The following is a 21,338-nucleotide window of genomic DNA, read 5'->3' as shown; positions in this document are numbered from 1 at the left end:
TAAAAGGCAAATACTCTATGACATCACTCATATATCGAATCTAAAAAGTAAAATAGCGGTGTGCATGGGTGGTGCAGTTGGTTAAGCAATCAACTCTTGGTTTCAATTCAGGTCATGATCTCAGGGTCATTAGATCAAGCCACATGTCAGGATCATGCTCAGCTGAGTCTGCTTCATATTCTCTCTCTCCCCCTCTGCCCCTTTTGCTCGTGCCCGCTTTTTCTCTCAAATAAATCTTTAAGAAAACAAATGAACCAAAAAAAAAAAATCACATTTTTAAATACAGATTAGAAACTGGTGGTTGCCAGAGGAGAGGTGGCTGAGAGGATGGGTGACACAGGTGAAGATCAGGATTAAATGGTACAAACTTCCAGTTACAAAATAAATAAATCATGGAAATGAAAATGGAAAGTACAGCATAGGGGATATAGTCAATAATGTTCTAACAACGTTGCATGGTAACAGGTGATGATTTCACTTATGAAGAGCACTGAGTAATATACAGAATTGTGAAACCAAATTACTGTACACCTGAAAATAATATGTCAATTATTACTTAATAATTTTAAAAACTTATTGAGAAAACAAAGTCAATCTGATCAACACAGTACTGACTGAATAATGATACAGCCAAATTTATGAAATATTACACAGCAGGTAAAAAAATAAGATTAATCTTTCTATATTGACATAGAAAGATCTATGACATAGAGCGAAGTTAAGAAAATTAAGTTGTAAAACCAGGTATTATTCGAAGGATACAAACAACATGATTTGAAGGAACATATGTACCCCCAATGTTTACAAGAGCAATATCCACAATAGCCAAAATATGGAAAGCACCCAGATGTCTTGATGAATGGATAAAGAAGATGTGGTATGTATGGGTATGTGATAAACACAATGGAATATTACTCAGCCATCAAAAAGAATGAAATCTTGCCATTTATAATGACATGGATGGAACTAGAAAGTATTATGCTGAGCAAAATATGTCAGTCAGAGAAAGACAAATACCGTATGATTTCACTCCTTTGTGGAATTCAAGAAACAAAACAGATGAGGGACGCCTTGGGTGCTCAGTGGTTGAGTGTCTGCCTTCAGCCCAGGGCATGATCCTGGGGTCCTGGGATGGAGTCCTGCATTGGGCTCCCTGCAGGGAGCCTGCTTCTTTCTCTGCCTATGTCTCTGCCTCTCTCTCTGTCTCTCTCAGGAATAAATAAAATCTTTAAAAAAAAACAAACAAAACAGATGCACATAGAGGAAGGTAAGGAAAATAAAATAAGACAAAAACAGGAGGGCAAACCATAAGAGATTTAACTGCAGGAAACAAACTTAGGGTTGCTGGAGGGGGAGATGGATGGGGGATAGGGCAATTGGGTGATGGGCATTAAGGAGGGCACTTGAAGTAATGAGCACCTGATGTTGTATGCAACTGATGAATCATTAAATTCTACCTCTGAAACTAATAATATACTGTATATTAAGTTGAATAAAAATAAAAATGCATAAAGTTGCAAAACCATGTATACAATGTTTACATTTATATTAAGCATTTACATTATATCTATAGTTTTTATAACTTAGCTCTATGTCATAGATCTATGTTGACATAGAAAGATTAATCTTATTCCTTTTACCTGCTATGTAATATTTCATAAGTGTGGCTATATTATAATTTGCATATGCAAATGCACCAAAAAAAGGCAAAGAATAGACTACATTAGTAACAGTGCTATGTCCCTAGAGGTGGCTGTCAAAGATACCTGTAAATTTTTAGAGAAAAATTTGTGTGCAACTTTTATAATTACAGACTAATTTTAAGAATCAAGAGGAGGAATTGTGAGAGCCTGTTCACATCCAGGGTAGTGGAAAAGTGAAGACAAGCTGTAGATGAAAGAATGACAAACCTGGTAGGATCCACTTCAAAGCTAACATGCTGCCAATCAGAGGATGTGATCACAATTCGTAATAACGGATCCAAGAGTTTTTGTAGGTAGGTAGCACCATATACCTAAAGAAATACAAAAGCAGGAATTTATTATGCCTTCTCCAAATGTCTTGCATTAAAGAAATTCTGTTCTGTATATTCTGCACATAATCAGTTTGCTATACCTTGGCACAAAAAAAAGATAAATGGATACAAACCTTGAAACAGAAGGTCATTATTTTACTGGCTAAGCTGTTTCCTCGGAAAAGAGTCTGCATGGAGTCTGCCAATTCTACTTCCTTAGAAAACATGTTCCAGAGCAATTGGTAGAGTAAATGCCGAGAATCAAACAGAGTCACCAAAACTCGAGCTAGTTCATCCTGAGAACAAAATAAAATTGTGTTAGTGTGAATAATCCTGTTTTTTCTTAAGCAGGAAACTGTAAGGTAAATCCAAAACCGTCAACTACCTGCTAAATGGCTTTAGTTCAATGGTGACTAATTTTCCCCCTGGTGTTTCTCTGTGTGCATGTGTCTATTTCTTCATGCCTACAGCAGCTGTTTCAGATCTATTGGTTTTTTTAAAAAAGATTTATTTATTCATGACAGAGAGAGAGGCAGAGACACAGGCAGAGGGAGAAGCAGGCTCCACACAGGGAGCTTGACGTGGGACTCAATTCCGGGTCTCCAGAATCACACCCTGGGCCGAAGGTGGCGCTAAATGGCTGGGCCACCAGGGCTGGCCCCACCCCCCTTTTGTTTAAAGCAATTTATTTATTTAAGCAATCTCTACACCCAGTGTGGGGCTTGAACTCATGACCCCAAGATCAAAAGTTGCATATTCTTCCCACAGAGCCAGCCAGGCACCTTGGCAGCTATTAATTCTAAGAATTAACTGATGAAAAGTAAAAGAGGCCTAGGCTTTACCAGGAGACAGAAAAAAAAATCCAGGATTCAGTTCAAATTATGACAAAACCAAAGAGAGTAGAAATAGAACATGATGGCACAGAATTTAGTTTGATATGCCCAAATCATTTTCTTAGGAAATCGGTGAGCAGGAATAAGACTCTGGTGATCACAAGACCTCTATTCTCAGCTGGTCAGGGAAATTCAGCACACTGAAAATGGGCTTAGCAGAGAAATAACAAAAATGGAAAGACTACAGCAGTAGTCTACAGCAATAACACAATATTTTGTTACAGAAATAACAAAAATGGAAAGACTACAGCAGTGAACAAGACAGACAAGGTCTCTGCTTTCACAGGGCTCACATTATGGTGCAACAATAAACAAGATAATATTACATAGTGAATAAGTGCTAAGAAGAAAACTAAACAAGATTTGTAGTAAGTCAGGAAAAAGATTTGGGCTGAGCATTTAGAATCAAGTGATCAGCAAGATTTATGTACAAAGCCAGGGTTGGCAGCTAATTCCCACCTACTCCCTAAATGCTAAGGCTCGTAATTCCCCATAGTATTTTTTGGTACACTCAACAAAAATGATGCGGTAGTCAATCACTATTTAACCACACATGCTACAAAGAGATTTAAAGAGAACAGGGGTAGAAGAGAGGCCCCACCCTTCAAGAAGTGACAATAAAAGCCAGGATCGGTGACCATAGCTCTTTTAATTTTTGTCAACTCTGATATCTGAGTAAAGGAAAAAATTTCACAATCCTAACCATAGAATCTAGAAGCCAAAGAAGACACAAATATCCTGCTCTACACTATACAGTTATGTTATACATATTTGACTAGATATAAAACTTTCCTCCATTTTATGGGACTTCTGGGTGGCTCAGAGGTTGAGCCGCTGCCTTTGACTCAGGGCGTGATAATCCTGGGGTTCCGGATCAGGTCCTGCATTGGGCTCCCTGCATGGAGCCTGCTTCTCCCTCTGCCTGTGTCTCTGCCTCTGTCTCTCATGAATAAATAAATAAAATCTTTAAAAAAAAAAAAAAGCTTTCCTCCATTTTAAAATCAAGTATAACTATGAGAGATAATTCAGTCACAAAATAGGTTTCCAAAGTATTACGCTAAATTTTTTTCTCAATCTAATCCCTTTTCTGCAAAATTCTGAAAATGTTAAGCAACAGAATTTAAAATTTGCAAAAGAGAATTAAAGTTTTTTAAAAAGTTATCTTGTATTTTGTTCTCATTTAGATACAGCTCTAATATAACTGGCCTACTATAAGTCTCTCTCAAAAAGTCATATACAATTCATTAGAAATGATCTACCAAAAAACAGAATGAATTAAAGCTTCTTAGATTTAAGTGATTCCTTTTTATTAAGAGAATTACTGATAATTTTTAGTGCTAATTACAGGTATGTGGTAAAAAGGTAATTCAGAAGAATATCCATTTTCAAAAAACATGAAGATTTCTGTAATGTGAGGTTACAAGAGAGTTTCAATAGATTCCTTGTCCTAACTCCTTAGAGTTCCAACAGGGATTCCACCTTTGTGCATTAAACAATTATTTACAGTGTCCTTGTTATGTGCCAGGTTCTACTTCAAGCACTACAGCAGTGAACAAGACAGACAAGGTCTCTGCTTTCACAGGGCTCACATTCTGGTGCAACAATAAACAAGATAATATTACATAGTGAATAAGTGCTAAGAAGAAAACTAAACAAGATAATGTGATAGAATGACTATAAGTGTGGTTCTTGCTGGATGGCCAAGAAGACCTCATTAAAACAGAGACACCTGTACTGAAACTTGAGTAATGGCCAAGAAGTTGGCCACATAAGAGATGAGGGAAGAAGCATTCCAGGCAGCTGTGGTGGTGGTGGCAGCAACAGCAAGGGTGCTCTCTAAGGTGGAAGTCCTATGTGAAAAGATTCAGAAGGAATCTGAGTTTCACCATCAGCATGGTTTAAGTTTGGTGAACAAGAAGGAGAGTGGCATGAGACAATGCCAACAATGAAGCAGAGCCCTTGTAAGCCAGAGTAAGGAATTTGAATTTTACTTTAAGTATAAGGAATAAGATCGTACAACTTTTAAGCAGAAACAAATCTACAGGCAATGACAAATTACCTCATTAGTTATAATTTACAAGGCTTAAATGACTTTTGGTATAATATAAACTGAATAGCATTTTAACATGGAAAAGGACAACCCTTCTCAAATTTTTAGCATGTTATTAAAAATAGTATGGTTTTAAGACAATTTTTTATTGAGAAGCCAAACAGTCAGTATCTTCAATGTTTAAAACAAGCATCATAATTTTCAAATGCAAAAATATGCCTACATTTTTTAAAAAATCATGCAATTCATTATAGAAAAGAGTTGTGACCTGGACACACAAGCCTTTAATTCTAGCTCTAGCATTATGACAACTACATACAACAATTAACCCTAATTATCTCATTTAGTACATGAAAAGTACCACACCATGTCAGGGGTTTTAATTTTCTTTTGATCAGGGTTTATATATATATAATATTATAATATATAACTTATTAATATAGGTTATATATTTTATTATATCTTATTAATATAGGTTATATATTTTTATTATATATTTATATATTATATATAGATACATATATCTGGGGGGGGGACAACTGGGTGCTCAGTGGGTTAAGCATTTGCCTTGACTCAGGTCATGACCCCAGGATCCTGGGATTGAGCCCCTTCTCCCTCTGCCTCTGCCCCTCCCCCCACTCCTGCATGTGTGCACTCTCTCACTCTCTTAAATAAATAAAATTTTTTAAAAGATATATATATGGAGGGATCAGTGTTTAAATGGAATTTTTCAGCGGGACAGGGAAGGAATCTGAGTTTCACCATCAGTATGAGGAATAAGATCCTCATACTGTAAGAACACTACTCTGAGGTTCCAACTACTTTCCCAAAGCTGAAAACCACTCAAATAATATCTGAAGTTTCTTCTGGCTCTAAAGTTTTAGCAATTCACGCAATAAACATTCCTGGAATGAATAAATTTGGAAGGACCTACTATATGTGCCCAGTCCTGGTTCCACACTTCCTCAATGAACTTACCCACTGGGAACACGGGACCACGTTGGCCAGAGCCATGGCTATTGGGAGCTCTCCCTGGTCTCCCATCATCGTCACCAACTCCACCAGCCTCTCAAACCGGTCGGCCAGCACTGTTTCCGCAAGTGTGTCAAATTCTGTGCCTTGTTGGAGGATTTTTGTCAGAACTTCCATAAATGTAGCTCTTGTCTGAAGATCTTTGTGATAACCTAAACCTGATATAGACAGATAAATGTATATTTACTAACATGGCCTGTTGAAGTAATTTTGAAAACCTAGAGAATTGGCATGTGAGACCAGCAATTTCTATATGAAGCTTTCATTTGATCTCACCTATGGAATGCATGAGGCCACTGTCCACATTAGCATTGAGTAAGTTTGACATTGCAAGGACTGTACAGTGCCTCAGTGATGCCAGCCTCCGAGACATGCCACGTTTCCTGCCACCTGTTTGTGCATTTTCATCTTCAACTTCACTACAGTCATTCAATAGGTTCATGAACAATGTGAAATACCTGAGAAATAAAAAGACTGACTCTTACACGGTGAAGGCCACATCACCAGAAAGCTAATCAGATATTTTGGAATCATGACATGTACATCATATGAGCGGTCTTCGATATCTGCTTCTCAGTCTTGGGGGAATCAGCCAGGGTGGCTCATGATGAAGTGTGCTATGCTGAATATGATTTTATCCTGACAAAGCCAGTACATATTTCATAACATAGGCATGAAACAGATGCAATCTTTCCTGGTCAATGCATCACTTTTAGTGTTTACCATACAAAACTAGTGGTCCAAAGAGTTTAGAGAATGCTATTTTTTTTTTTTTTTTTAAGAATGCTATTTTAAAGGACTTAGTGAGGTGATCTGGGTTTTACTGCCAATAATTCACTGCTTGGATTATTGTCTTAGAAACACAAAACACAGCTGTTTTCCTAACTCAGTCCTATCATAGGGAATATTGCTTCATGCATGGGTTATATTTTATAGGCAGCTGCTGATGGCCTTAATACCAAAGAAATGAGATCCATTTTCTAAATATTATCACATTTGCCACTTTGGTTAGATTTTGTTTTGTTGTATGTGGGCTTTGTTTTTTGCTTTGCCTTTCTGGGGACTGAAATTTACTTAAGAAATAACTGTGACTTGGCTTCCATCAATTCCACACCATCTCCTTCCTCCGGCTGCAGTGGAAGACCAGCCAGGAGTGAAACTACTGCTTCCATGCTTGCCTGGTCCAAGTCTCTGAAGAAAGAAAATTTAAAGACCATATAAATTTTTCAGGTTCTTCCACTCCACCTTCCCCTCAAATAAACACCTTCCTAAGAGAACTTTAGGAATTTAGAAACAACCTATTTCATTTAACTGTTTATCAGTACAACCTAAATAATTTCAGTTAACATGCACAACCAGAATGCAAAAATATTTCAAGTTAGGGAGATGATGATAATAACTTTCACAAAATCAAGCCTCACAAAAGAAATACACATGAATGATTATTATGTAGTTTGTTGTTTAATTATTTTCTGACATGTGACAATAAGTATTTACCATTAGAGTAAATGCAGGAAATTACTTTTTAGAAAGACTCAAGCCAAGTAAGTTCCTTAAATATTACCTTTATCAAATTACAAAATAAACAAAGCCTAAGGCTTTATACTTTTTATTTCCCAACAACTATAGATTATCCTTTCTAAATAGACGACTAACTTTCCAAGTAAAACTTTCAGTTAAAAACAGAAAATAAAGACTAATCTATATAATTCAAATGCAAAAGCTTGATATCCAAAAAACACATATTATAATAGGCATGGTGAAGTACTTATCAACATCCCAAGTAAACCTGTGAATACTTAATTAGAAGTCCTTCTCTCTCTTTGTTTTTTTTTTTTACCTTGTAAGACATTTTACATCATCATCTGCTGCCTGGTTGGATGTTCCCATAACCCAGTCTGTCAGGTATTCTACCATCTTATTCCTGCAGAATGGCAGGGGAAAGGAAAACAGCAACAATTCTTTAAGTCACAGATACACTTTTTGTCATACAAATATTTTTTAATAATGCAAATAATTTGCCAAATCACTCAGGTGACATGAGAGTTTTATAAAAGAGATACCACCACTCCAAGCATTGGAAGGGCTCTGACAGGCAATCAGGATACTGATCTTCCATTGATACTGATTCCCTTAGCCAGGGTATCAGTTTGGAAGCAATTCTTAGCTCCAGTATTATTTAGAAAAAGGGAGCACTGGCATGGGCACAAAGCTTTGGGAAATTTGAAAATACAGGAGGAGAAAAACTGAAATGTAAAAGGCTGCTTTTCTACCCCCCCTCATGATAATCAAGTACCTATTATTTTTCTATACTTCATTTAGCAGAAGATTTACAAGACTCCACTTTGCTCTCTTCAGAACTCACCTAAATTTCATCTCTTGACAAAATGAGAGGTCATCTCTCCTCGCCATCATCACCTCGACTAACTGACAGAGTTTCGTTTTTATTTGAATTGCATGGACCATATTCCCAAGCACACGAACATATCTATTTAGACACAGAAACATTCAGGAGAAAAAAAATATCAGATATAAGCAAAAGAGAAGGTTCTCTAAATGTTTTGATCTTTAAGTGAAATGATTAAATGTAACTATTAAAGTTGTAGTATTTTTATGTTTATTATAGGAATACATACATAACTTCTGGTTACCTTATTGTCATACTCCAATTTGGGTACAATAAAGAATGGCAAATTATTTCACTAGTAATTACCAATACTGATGTGTTTCTGTTACATTTCAGTAGAATGCTTACCTGACTAGATTTAACATCATTGTTTCAATGCTAGCTTGCCCCAGGTGTTCAGAGCTGCCTTCAGTATGATTATCTAGTAAGTTCTTCATTATAGCTATGGTTTGCTCTACAAACTGAGTATTGGTGTCAGTCAATAAAACCTACACAAAGAACAAAATACATTTTGGCATCAAAATGCAGACAGACTATACATAGAGTGATGCAAATGTCTGACCTAAATGTCATATACATGCAAAAATGTACCCACAGGCATATATCCAAATAGACACGCAGAGACACTCATACCCATACCCAAGATATTTATAACCCTTGGCACACTCACACATTACAGTTCCCAAAAACTAAAACTGATTCCTACATCAGAGGATTCTTTTTTCTGCAATTTTTCGCCTATTTTTTAAAAATTGTATGATATTCATGCCAGTATCAAGTTAATCAAAAAGAAAAAGGCTTCATTATCAAACAAATCACTCTATTCATGGGGAAGGGTGAAAAATAAAGCAGAGAACACTTTACCTGTCCTTGGGAGTCAAAAAACTTGCTGATGGTATTCTTCAATTTGTTAAATAGCATTGGATAAAGAGCAGGACTCAATTCTAGACCCACCAGATCCTTAACATTGGTCCGTATTTGAAGTCCCACTTTCTCATGGTTACACACCATTAAGGATAACAGCCGATCCATAAATTTGCTGACAGGTGTATCTGCATTTCCCTCTGAAGACATCACTGAAATCATGGAACCCTTACGTTCACTGACTGGGCCCATGGGTGGGCTATAGGTTGCCAAGCCAGAATTGCTTCTCTGCTGCAGGCACACTCCCCCAAGGGCACAGAGGAAGCCAGTCATGTTGATCCATTCCTGTAGGGAGTCCGTGTCAGACAAATCTATGGATCCTCCTCCACTGACATGAGACATTCGCCTCTTAACAATGGTCTTGTGAAGGCTTTCAGCAGCCTAAACACAAATTTTTTATGGAAAGCATGAATTCAACTTCAATTGGTTGAGAGACATGATAAAATCACTTTATCCAACATTTTTTCCATGACAAAAGAACATTTTTACATTTAAAAAAGCCAAGACTTCACCATTTCTAGTCACATCCAGGTATTTCATTGTCAGATGAGACTTACAGAGTGGAGGTAGCAACGAACACACATGCAAATCAGATGCAGCTCAGAAAGGGCCATATACTAGGACACCTGGATGGCTTAGTCAGTGAAGTGTCTGTATGCCTTCCACTCAGGTCATGATCCCAGCATCCTGGGATTGAGCCCAATTAGGCTCCCTGCTTAGCAGGGAGTCTGCTTCTTCTTCTCCCTCTGCTGCTCTCCCTGTTTATTCTCACTCCCTCTCTCTCAAATAAATAAAATCTTTAAAAAAAAAAAAAAAGGGAACATATACTCCAAGTATTTGTTTATATCAATTCCTGGACAGAGAGGCAATGTCTATTCTGCTTCAAGGAATATAAGCAGGAAATTTTCAACCAAGTAGTATGTGCGCTTATTAGTGATAGTCCAAGTTCAAGTGCTCTAGGACCAGCTGTGCAAACATCGTACTACTATTAAAACACAAATTCCATGCGGCAAGATGGTAGTAATCAAGCAAAAGAACCACAGCACAGAAAGTAGCTGTAATGAAGGAAGCGCAGAAAGACAAGAAACAATAGAAAAAAAATCAAACTCTGTAAGAATCTGAGAAGGAATCTTGAAAAAATCTGATCCTGTTTGTGGAGTACAGACAAGAAAGAAAAACTCTTACTACATATGGCAAAGATTTTTCAAATTCAATTCTCCTTACTCACTGCTTACAAGCTAATACTCATCCTATTACTGAGAACATATCAACCCAAGAAAGAAACATATTAGGGGCATTCTGTGATATAAATGATGTAGAAGTACCACTGCATTTGCCTCCTTATGTATGTTTGTTTTATTGGAAAAATAGCCTTTCTCCCATGAAGGACTGCTTTGAATACAGAACTCCTAAAACTACCATTTTCTTATGGAACAGGCTTTTATTACAGTTGTAGCTAATATCAGAATCAGAATATGGCTATTATCCCTACTGTCCTGCAGCACATTATCCTTTTTAGGACCTGTATTTTTATGCAAGTTCTCTGAACAAGAGTAGAGACAGAATGCAGCTTGCAACATGATGACTTAATGTGGAACAAGTGAAAGAACCACTGGATAAAAAGGCTTGCTCTGACAAAGAGAGCCTAGACCTTGCAATTTATTATTTGTGTCACCTACTTTGTGAGGTTGGCTGGACTAAGATAACAGAGCAACTTCACACCTGCTATGAGTTGTGCAATAAGGAATTTTTGGTATCAGACACAGAAATGTCCATTGCAAAAGAACTTGCAAGCTAGCTTATAACCAGCAATGTAGTAGAGCATATATTTAGACGAAATTTACATACCGAGATTATTAAACAGTGCCACGGGATTTTTTTTTTTTTTTGGCAGCAGAAAGGCAACTGAGTACCAAGCATATTGACTGCATGTGGGCTGCAGCAGTGCCAAAACACTGTAATCAGTATACAGGTGACTTATTTCCTTTATTTATTAAGAATTTGGATCTAGTACCACTTAGACATCTCTTTAATCCAGTCTCAACTCTTGAGCCAAATGTTCATGCTGAACAAACATTATACTTGGCATCAATGTTAATTAAAGCATTATTTTTAAAAAGCATTATAGAACAATGCAATAGCAGCTAAGGCTCAGTTATCTAAACAACAGAGTTCCTCTGTATCTTTATTAAATATTAAGTTAAATAAGAAAGAGGAAGAAAAGCTCAGAAGAGCAGCTCCAACACTTCAGTCACCTGCAGCTAGTCCTTAAAGTATTGATAATAGTGTTATCCATCAAAATGGAGTCAGTGACTTGAAATGGATGAACTTAATAATAGACCCAAACATGTGGAACAGTAACTTTCAGATGCAGAGGAATCCATGCAGAAAGTTCTGATGAAACTGCCAACCGTGATAAAGATGAAAGCAGTGGTCCCAGTAGCAGTAGTGGGCAGAGTGATGGACCTAGACATGAGGTGAATTCTAGCTACACAAGCCAGTCCACTGGGAGCCCTAGGGGTGAGGTACAGTCAGAAGACACTGCAATATTAAAACACTTAAAGAAAATGAAGATGATAATCATGATCATAATCTTCCTAAAAGTATAGCTCTTCAGAACAGAAAGTTAGAATATCAATCGCTTAGGCGATTCCCAAGGACCATTAGAAAAAAAAAGGGGGACAAGTGACAGAATCAGAAAGGACCTAGTTTTTAACACTGAGTCAGTGCCAACAGTAGATAATCAAATACATATGCTAGATGCCTGTTCATTCTCCAAACCCAGAGCGTGGTATTTCAGGGGAAGTTAAACACTGCTCATATAGTACAAGCATCTCAAGAATCTTATATTACACACTCTGATGACTTTCTTGGGGAGACTTCTGGGAATGAATCATTTAACTGTCCACATTTTATTGGTCCCTAGTGTCACCACCACCACCGTCACCACCACGATAGGCATATTGTTGATGATATACTGAGTGCAGTTGATAGAAGTCATAGTAGCTCCCAGATCAGTGCAAAATAAGAAAAAAATATGGCAGACTCTGATGAAGAACCTGGGTGTGAAAAGCAGCTAGTTCCGATTCATTCACAAGCAGAAACTAACATCTTTTCTCCATCAACATCTTCCCAATTCAGCATCCCATTTATGTCTTAGTCAAGGACCTGCAGTTCATAAACATCAATCCAACAGTGATGCTCTAACAGACATTAATTTGGATAACGTTTGCAAGGAAGGAAGCACTTTATTGTGGGATACAGTTCTTCATATCATTAATTGATATGATTCAATTAATCTTTGTGAAGGATTAAAAAATGAAGCAGAGAAACTTCTCTGTTGCTTCATATGTTGGTTTACAGACCACATCAAGTGAGATTCACTGAAGGCTGCCTTGAAAATTTAGGCAACAACAGGTAAAGAGGAATTTTTTACATGGTAGTCAAAGTTCATGTTGTATATTTTTATTGACCAGGTATGGTGAATTCACAGCATTTAATGTAGTATCATCAACCTGTGCTTTAGTAATTACAGTTTTCACAACAGGTTTAAAGACTTTTCTCTCACAGGGTTCATACTTTATCACTCAGCCTCGCTTTTTTCAGCACTTTTTGGCACTCCTGATTAACTCCCCTCCAACAGAAACAATAATACTTAATCTCTTCTTGTCTTTGGGAACACAGTAGTGATTACTCTGTTTTCAAATTACAGTTAAACGTTCTTGAGCTCTGTCATATTATATATTAAAAAGATTAAATAAGTTAAAATTGAGCTGAAATAGAAACATTTTAATAGGGCAGCCTAGGTGGCTCAGCAGTTTAGTACCATCTTCAGCTCAGGGTGTGATCCTGGAGACCCAGAATCGAGTCCCACATTGGGCTCCCTGCATGGAGCCTGCTTCTTCCTCTGCCATTGTCTCTGCCTCTGTGTGTGTGTATGTGTGTGTCTCATGAATAAATAAAATCTTTAAAAAAAAAAAAAAAACATTTTGATAATGGCATTCTTCCTCTGAGTGGCTCTTTTTGTGTCTTGACTTCTGCAGTCTATAAAGAATTAGGTTAGTGTTTTTCTCTAGTTTGAATTCTGCTGCTTATTTATATACTCCTTAATGGGGTTCAAACGGTTACTACAAGTTTCTTGCTTTTCAGATCTATTCCACTGATATAATTTCACATTTCCCTTAATAATGTTCCATTCCCTTGCAAAGTGAATTCTATTAGTAGTTGAATACGTTATATTAGAGTAATATAATGTTTTCAGGTTACCTCTGCCCAGGCCTGATATAAATCTGACTTTAATGAATATTTAAGTACTTCAAAAATTTTTTTACATAATTAGATTAGAAAAAGTATATGCAATATTTTACTTTCTGCTTTGGGTCTTAATGGGCTCTAATTTGATAACCACCAATAGAAAAACTGTTCATGTAGGTATAAGAAACCACTAATAGATCTCTGTTAGTGAATCCATTTGGCACATACTCTCTAAAAGAAATTCTTTATTTTTTTTTAAGTTTTTATTTAAATTCCAGTTAGTTAACACATAGGGTAATATTAGTTTCAGTAAAATGAATGCTTTTAATGACTGGATGATAGTTATCTTTTAAAAATCTTTGTGAAACCACCAGTTTATTCAATAGTTGTTGTACCAATTTATATTCCCCCCATGGATGTATCTGCATACTCTATTACCCGCAATTCCACTGTTATGTACTCTACAGAAATACATCTAGATGGTCACCAAAAGACACATTCAAGAATGTTCACAGCAGAAATACTCAAAATAACAAAATTCTTTGAATAGCTATCCAATGCCCAAAAAGAGTATGAAGGAAAATTAAATTGTGGACTGTGTGTTGAATGAAATACCTAGAGCAGTAACAGTGAATGAACAACAATGCTATGGAAAAGCATGGATGAGTCTCACAATGTTGAGAGAAAGAATATATAAGAGACTATATCTCTAGCACTCCATTTGTATCAAGCTTACAAACAAGAAAACTATTGTTATTTAGTAGTCAGCATAATGGTTATTCTTGGGTTGTTAGTGATCAGAAATGGGACATAACAAAGGCTTCGATGTGCTGGTAATGATTTACTTCTTGATGTGGGTGCTGGCTACACAAGTATGTTCACCTCCTATTATTTTGCACTATCGCTCAGATTTGTACATGTTCTTATATGAATGTTATATGTTATATTCCAGTAAAAACTGATGTGAAAGATGAAAAAAATAAGTCCAAACCTAAGATTATCATATACATTTTTTAAGAGCCACTAGTATATTTTTGTCATAGACTAGTATACCAACCAACAGTAACAAACTTCTTTGAAAAAGCTTTGGCTAACATGAACAAACCTTGCAAACATTATGCCAAGTGAAAAAAAAATCATATTATGTGAAATGTCCAGAATAGACAAATCTACAGAAAGCAAACTGGTGGTTCCCAAGCGTTGGCAGGGTGTGGGGTGGTGGTGGGGAGATTAGAGAATGATAGCTCATGGGTATGGGTTTTTTTTAATTGGGGTGATAGTTGTGGAACTTTGTAAATACACTATTTTTGTCTTGCTTTTTCATGGTCCAGGATGCCAGCTGAAGTTGTCAGCACAATGAAACCGAACTGGCAGGATGGATGCAGATTATTCTGCCATTCTTCTAGATCTCTGAGTTGTACATCAAATCTAGGGCTGATCACTCCACACTTGTTTAACATCTACCTGTGAGGTTCACAACATTTTCCCAGCTCTGTGGTCATCAATGATTTCAAGCTCACCAATGTAACCATGCTTTATCATCACAGTTGGAAACTAGACAATGACTTTGGAACATGGCCTAAGGAAAACCTGTGCCTCTCTTTACGGCACAGTTGATGCCAGATGTTCATGTATACCATTATGGCAGCATGGAAAGGTGGCAGAAAGTGAACTGTAACATTTTAAGTGTGTAAATTGTGTCATATGCAAATTATATCTCAATAAAATGTTACCCCCCAAAAAACCTTTCATCCTAAGGCCACATGTCCTCTCCAAATGACATTAGGTACATATTCTTGCTTTACAAAAACATAACTTTTTTTCTCTTGTTCTAATTAAGAATGACAAGAAAAAAGCAATGGGAGGCTTTAACATCTAATTATAATGAGAGCAATATGGCCTTTACAAATCAAATATACACAAATGCAATTATTAATTTCTGGGGTAATAGATGATAATAGTTGGATGAAATGTCCAAAAAAATTTTTTTTGAATTTCACTTAACCTAGGAGTTCAGTCTTCTGCCCACCAGATCCCTTAATTAAAATACCAAATGAGGAAAAAAAAAATACCAAATGAGGGATGCCTGGGTGGCTCAGCAGTTGAGCGTCTGCCTTTGGCTCAGAGAGCGATCCTGGAGTCCTGGGATTGAGTCCATCGGGCTCCCTGCGTAGAGCCTGCTTCTACCTCTGCCTGTGTCCCTGCCTCTGTGTGTTGTGTGTGTGTGTGTGTGTGTGTGTGTCTCTCTCATGAATAAATAAATAAAATCTTAAAAAAAAAATACCTAACTGAAATAGTAAAATGTAGTTTCAATTTTAATGTATTTTCTCTACCTTTGTCGTCCCTTTCCTGAAAATTCCACGAAATACTCTGATGGAAAAAGAGAAGGAAAGAGGATAAGGGAATGGTCCCTACCATAAATCATCTCTAGCTCATGCTGGCCAATATTTCTGTAATAATGGCAACATTGGTATCTGTGTTGTCCAATGCAGTATAGCAAATGGCCACGTGTAGCTAATGAGTCCTCGAAATGTGGTTACTGTATGACTGAGCAACTCAATTTTAACTGTATTTAATTAATTTAGATTTTCATTTAAACTTTAAAAAATCACATGTGGCTGGTGGCTACCATATTCATGCAGTTTCAGATGAACCACAACTAAATAACAGTCTTACAACAACTATATACATATTATACTAACAGTGACTCAAAAGATTATTGGAGTGAAATACCTATGTCTAGCAGATCAGTTTAAAGACAAAATCAACTTTACAAACTCACCTGGCCATCTTCCATTTTAGCTTTTGGGTAGTTGAGGATTAGTTTTGTAGCTTGTTCCCACTTCGCATGTGTATCTTCCCAAGCCTAAAATGAAGGCAATTACCACTTGAAAGCAACTTTAAACCTAGAACTAAAAATCAATCAGCAAGAGACAGGTCTCAAACTTGGTACATATTATAATATCCTACTTGTAATACGCACATATCTTCGATTTGCTTCAAAAGCTATTTCTGGTCACACACACATGACCTGAGGCTTCTACATTTGTGGGTGGGGGCCTGGGAGGGCTGGTGCTTTTGCTAAGGGCATACCTCGGTATTTCCTGCAGTGGGATGCTCAATGCGCCTTAGTAGTGCCATCACTCTTTTCTGAAGTGCTGCTCTTCCTAAGCAAAGACAACAGCAAATCAACTCATTGCACTTAGAGCCCTGCTTGCCAAGGGAGAAGCTGGCAAGCCCAACCCATAAGGCAGAGGAGGAGGAGGAGCAGAATCAATGCTTCAATGATAAAAGTGAACACTTCCTTTCACCAACCTCACAGGAAAGGTATTTAACTTGGACTCTACAATGTCCACAGCATAAAATCGATATTCCCATCTGTAGTTACTCAAAACATGTGCCACCGTCTAGAACTTCACTATATATAGTTCAGCCATAGTAAATTATAAAATTTGTAACTGACAGCAATTTATACTGCCAGTTTTTAAACAAATATCCTGCATATTAAAAAGCTCAGTATGAAGTTAACGATTTATTTCAAATGCTATTTACTTTCACCCTATCTTGTGTAGAAAAGGTTTCAGGTAAGCAATTTGAATTAATCCTATAAACTTACAAAGTAGTTCCTACATTCCTAGCACAATTGGATGTCATGTGATTCAAGGCAAACTGAACAAGAGGAAGAAAAAACATTACCCACATTTACCTGTTGACATCATATTGCTGACAGAGGCAAATTCCATAAATGTGTTATAGTTGGGCAAGAAGTTGTGCACCGACACTTCGTCCACCCCACACCGGATATCTGCTTCCTCACAAAGGTGACGGAAACAGGACATGGCAACCAGAACAGCTTCAGTGTCAGGGCTCCACAGAAACATGTACAGGGCCACTTCTAGTTTAGTCTGAGCTTGTCGGCATATTGGTGGAGTACCGCTGCACCCTGCTGCACTATCCTGAGAGTCAGGAATGGGAGTCATTATGTTTGCAATGTAGCTAATTTTATTTACAAAATCCAACAATACAACAAACTATATACCATGTATGTCTGCATACAATAACCCACAAAAGCTTTCCCTTGCATCATAACAGGAATCTTCAACTCCTCAGTATCTTGTCTGAATGAGAAATGAGATTTGAACCAACATCATGCTAGTATTTGTCCAATTTCAAATCAAACAGATATTTGATTCCAGATTCTAGGAATGCAGATTGAGCAAACACACACAAGGAAGGTACCCACAGCATACATCTACTGAATGAAAAAATGCAATGCATTTCCAACTCAAATTCTAAATGACAAAGGGAGTAATAAGAAATTCTATCTACCTACTGAGGGCAAGAAATAAAGTAAACACTGCAGTAAGTACTAAAATGAGGGCACAAACAAGAACTAAATATTGCTATAGAAAATATACTTGATTCTGGATTACGTACTCCAAAAGAAATCCTCATTTACAAAATGAATATAAATTCTGCAGTTAACACAGACAACAGTAAACACTATACTGCTTACTTGTTATTTTGTCCTCTACAGAATGTTATACTAAAAATTAGGGATAAAAAAGCTTTGGTCTGTACTTCTTGACTTTCAAGTCTAACAATATAATGCCAATGGTTACAGTGGACCAGCAAGATCTTCTATGGAAAATCAGTCTAATCAAGATTCCTGCAGACTATATAATGGCAACGATTAAGAAAGACAACCTAAACCTACAAAAAGACATAGTACTGACCTTCCCATGAAAAAAGCAAACTGATATTCATCTCCACTGATAAGGATTAAAGAATGTACTCTCTAGATTGGGAGCTGCATACTAAATGCCAAAAACAGTGTTTTTAACAGTAAAGACACCATTAATAAAAAGTGTGGTCTGTAAAAGAAACTCTTTTGTAATGATTTGGTATTTTCACTTGTACTGTGATTTTTTAAAAGGAAACATGCACACAAACAAAAAACACAAACACTTATCTATAACATCAAGCAAAATGCTTTATCTCCTGGTAAATTTGTATTTTTGGTAGTTGGTACAACTTTTAAACTTCTGGGATATGAATGGTCTTCTTTTACATAGAGGTTTGTAATAATTTTAGCTATCAACTACAGCCTGTAATTGCCAAATAACCAAGTACTCTTTACACACCAATCTCATTTAATCCTCACAATTCTGGGGCATAAATTGTTATTATCCCCATTTTACGGGTGAGGAACTGGGTCAGAGAGATGTTATGAGTTTGCCTAAGGTTCCACAAAGAGTAGCAATGGAACTAGAATCTAAGCAGTTCTTTACTATACTATCTAGCTGAAATTTACCAAAGTTCATTCAGGGAAAAAACTATACAGCACAGATGACAATGATACAGAAAAACTACAAAAGTAGCTGTTTACCATGGATGAGTTTCCTTTTCCCTTCCGGAGAGAGGCTCCAGGAGTACAAGAACGTAGTAATTCTTCATGATCCATGGACATCTGACTAGTAGTTCCACTTGAAGGAACATCACATCCTACCCCATAAAGGAAGAGAAAGTGACAGGAACTTCTATCGGCCTGCTAAAGAGAAAAAAATAAGTAAGCCTTTCTGATGCACTGACAACCAAGAAAAATAAATACATAATACAAGCTCTCTTCCTGTTTGAGACTATCCTGGAAAACCTCTCATCCCAACTCATACCCCTTACCTTGAACAATATGCAATAAAACCCAGTAGTGCAAATAGTTTGTTCAAGATCTTTGAAACTCCCCTTAGCTTTTTACCCTTCAAATCATCCAAGATTCTAGAAATACAGAATTAATATTTCTAGATCTAACATGGACACAAGTAAAACATAAAACATCAACAACATAAATCTATCATATGAAAAATATAATGTACTTCTGAGTCAATTATGAATGACAAAGATTTTCTCCCATAAGATTTCATCCTGTGTCATGTCAGGATAATTGGAAACAGACTCTTGAGATTACATTCCTTTGGATGAATAATTAACACTGGTTTATATGCCAAGTATGTTACAAGGGTTAACTTTACTGACCAGACAAATACAGATTACTGTATTACTAATGCTTATACTCTGGAGAATTACACCACAGGCAAGGGTATGAAACCCTGGAGTCTGCTCAGATGCCAACTCACCATTAGTCCATGTGTAAACAAAGAAATTTAACAAGCTGCATGGGACACTGAAAAGCATGAGTTTAATACGTTTGGGATTTTTTTGTAGCTATGATTCCAGAAATAGGTAAAAATTCATTGGATCAAGTATTCCTTAAATTATGCCATAATAGAAAAGAATTCTAATTGACTATAGAAACTTTATAAAAGAAATATAAAGTTCTTCTCTAACCCCCTAACACTCTGTCCCCATATTTTAATAGTTCAGAATTAAAACTTTTCATTTGGGATCCCTGGGTGGCGCAGCGGTTTGGCGCCTGCCTTTGGCCCAGGGCGCGATCCTGGAGACCCGGGATCGAATCCCACGTCGGGCTCCCGGTGCATGGAGCCTGCTTCTCCCTCTGCCTGTGTCTCTGCCTCTCTCTCTCTCTCTGTGTGACTATCATAAATAAATAAAAATTTAAATAAATAAATAAATAAATAAATAAATAAATAAATAAATAAATAAATAAAACTTTTCATTCAACACTAAGGAAGAAAACTCAGATATTCGAAGAGGTGAAACTGTTATGGAAGGAATATAAATAAAACTTAGATGAAACACCCTCAACCTCTTCCCTTCAGTTTCTTGATAGATACCATTCTCTGAACTAGCCTAAACCATAATGCATAAGGACTCAAGCCCTGTGCACAAACTTAAGATGGAATATGTTTCTCAATCTAATTTAATTATAGCAGCCCCATTCCTCCTAGACCTAGATCTCACAGAGTCCTGCTTAACTAGAATTTATCAGAATTGCAGCTCTAAGGACAAAGGCTCAGAATATTTTTAAAATGTTAACTTGTCAGTCATCATCTTCTGGCACATATATTTCCTTTGAAGACTTTGTAGACAGGAAAAGCTAACATTAAGACTTAATTTAGCTAACATACATCTCTTTAATCTCTACCGATTATCCCCCAAATATTCTTCCATTTTAAAGATGTCATTTTGCTTACCTTATTTTTAAGAAGAAATTTATTCCTGCAGATCAAAATCTCCCTCAACCATTTGAGAATTTCTGTGCTACTAAGCATCTGATGGCTAGTTAATTTCTTGCAGATGTAAAAAAGCATTTGAGAGCTGCAATAACATAAAGTTCACTGTTATCAGTATCGTCAATAAATAACCTCAATAAATAACCTCAAAATACATAAGAATGACATTCTCTCATAACAGATACAAGTTGAGAGAAGCTAGGATTTTAGAAAAATGGTTATCAAAATGTTAACAGTATGATAATCAAAGGGAATTAAGTCTACAGATTATGTTAAAAAAAAAAAAAACAAAGCAATTCTAAATCCTCTAACCCCCCAAACTCCCAGTTGTGTCATCCATTTATATCATCTTTGCAGAAGACTCAAGAAGAAATGACAGACCACGCACACAGCAGACTGTACGTAAACTCAGTGCTCTAAAGCAGGGATCTGAAAACAACTGCCTATAGGCCAAATCCAGTCCTTATTTGCTTTTGTAAATAAAGTTTTAGTGGAACATGGCCATACTTATTCATTTACGTATCATGTATGATAGCTTTCATGCTCCAATGGTGGAACCAAATAGTTCTGATGGAGACTATCTGGCCCACCAACACTACAATATTTACTACTC

General features: G+C 36.7%; 1 protein-coding gene across 10 annotated transcripts in view; it reads right to left on the bottom strand.

Annotated features, from left to right (window-relative positions):
* Nucleotides 1–21,338, bottom strand: part of NF1 (neurofibromin 1) — a 273,767-nt gene that overhangs the window by 137,067 nt on the left and 115,362 nt on the right. For 9 of the 10 annotated variants that reach the window (XM_077852082.1, XM_077852085.1, XM_077852076.1 and 6 more), the window contains 14 exons: nt 20,687–20,810; nt 18,964–19,125; nt 17,281–17,530; nt 16,668–16,741; nt 16,357–16,440; nt 9,261–9,701; nt 8,745–8,884; nt 8,355–8,477; nt 7,830–7,913; nt 7,064–7,180; nt 6,266–6,447; nt 5,936–6,147; nt 2,149–2,310; nt 1,911–2,014 (listed from right to left, as the gene is read on the bottom strand). In XM_077852082.1, coding sequence (XP_077708208.1) covers nt 1,911–2,014; nt 2,149–2,310; nt 5,936–6,147; nt 6,266–6,447; nt 7,064–7,180; nt 7,830–7,913; nt 8,355–8,477; nt 8,745–8,884; nt 9,261–9,701; nt 16,357–16,440; nt 16,668–16,741; nt 17,281–17,530; nt 18,964–19,125; nt 20,687–20,810 — 2,259 coding nt within the window. The remainder of the gene's footprint in view (nt 1–1,910; nt 2,015–2,148; nt 2,311–5,935; nt 6,148–6,265; nt 6,448–7,063; nt 7,181–7,829; nt 7,914–8,354; nt 8,478–8,744; nt 8,885–9,260; nt 9,702–16,356; nt 16,441–16,667; nt 16,742–17,280; nt 17,531–18,963; nt 19,126–20,686; nt 20,811–21,338) is intronic. The other variant, XM_077852077.1, reaches the window with a different exon arrangement.

Source organism: Canis aureus, chromosome 16 (genome assembly GCF_053574225.1).
Source record: "Canis aureus isolate CA01 chromosome 16, VMU_Caureus_v.1.0, whole genome shotgun sequence".
Lineage (NCBI taxonomy): Eukaryota > Metazoa > Chordata > Mammalia > Carnivora > Canidae > Canis > Canis aureus.
Note: the sequence above shows the minus strand (reverse complement) of the source record. Positions and strands in the feature narration are given on the sequence as shown.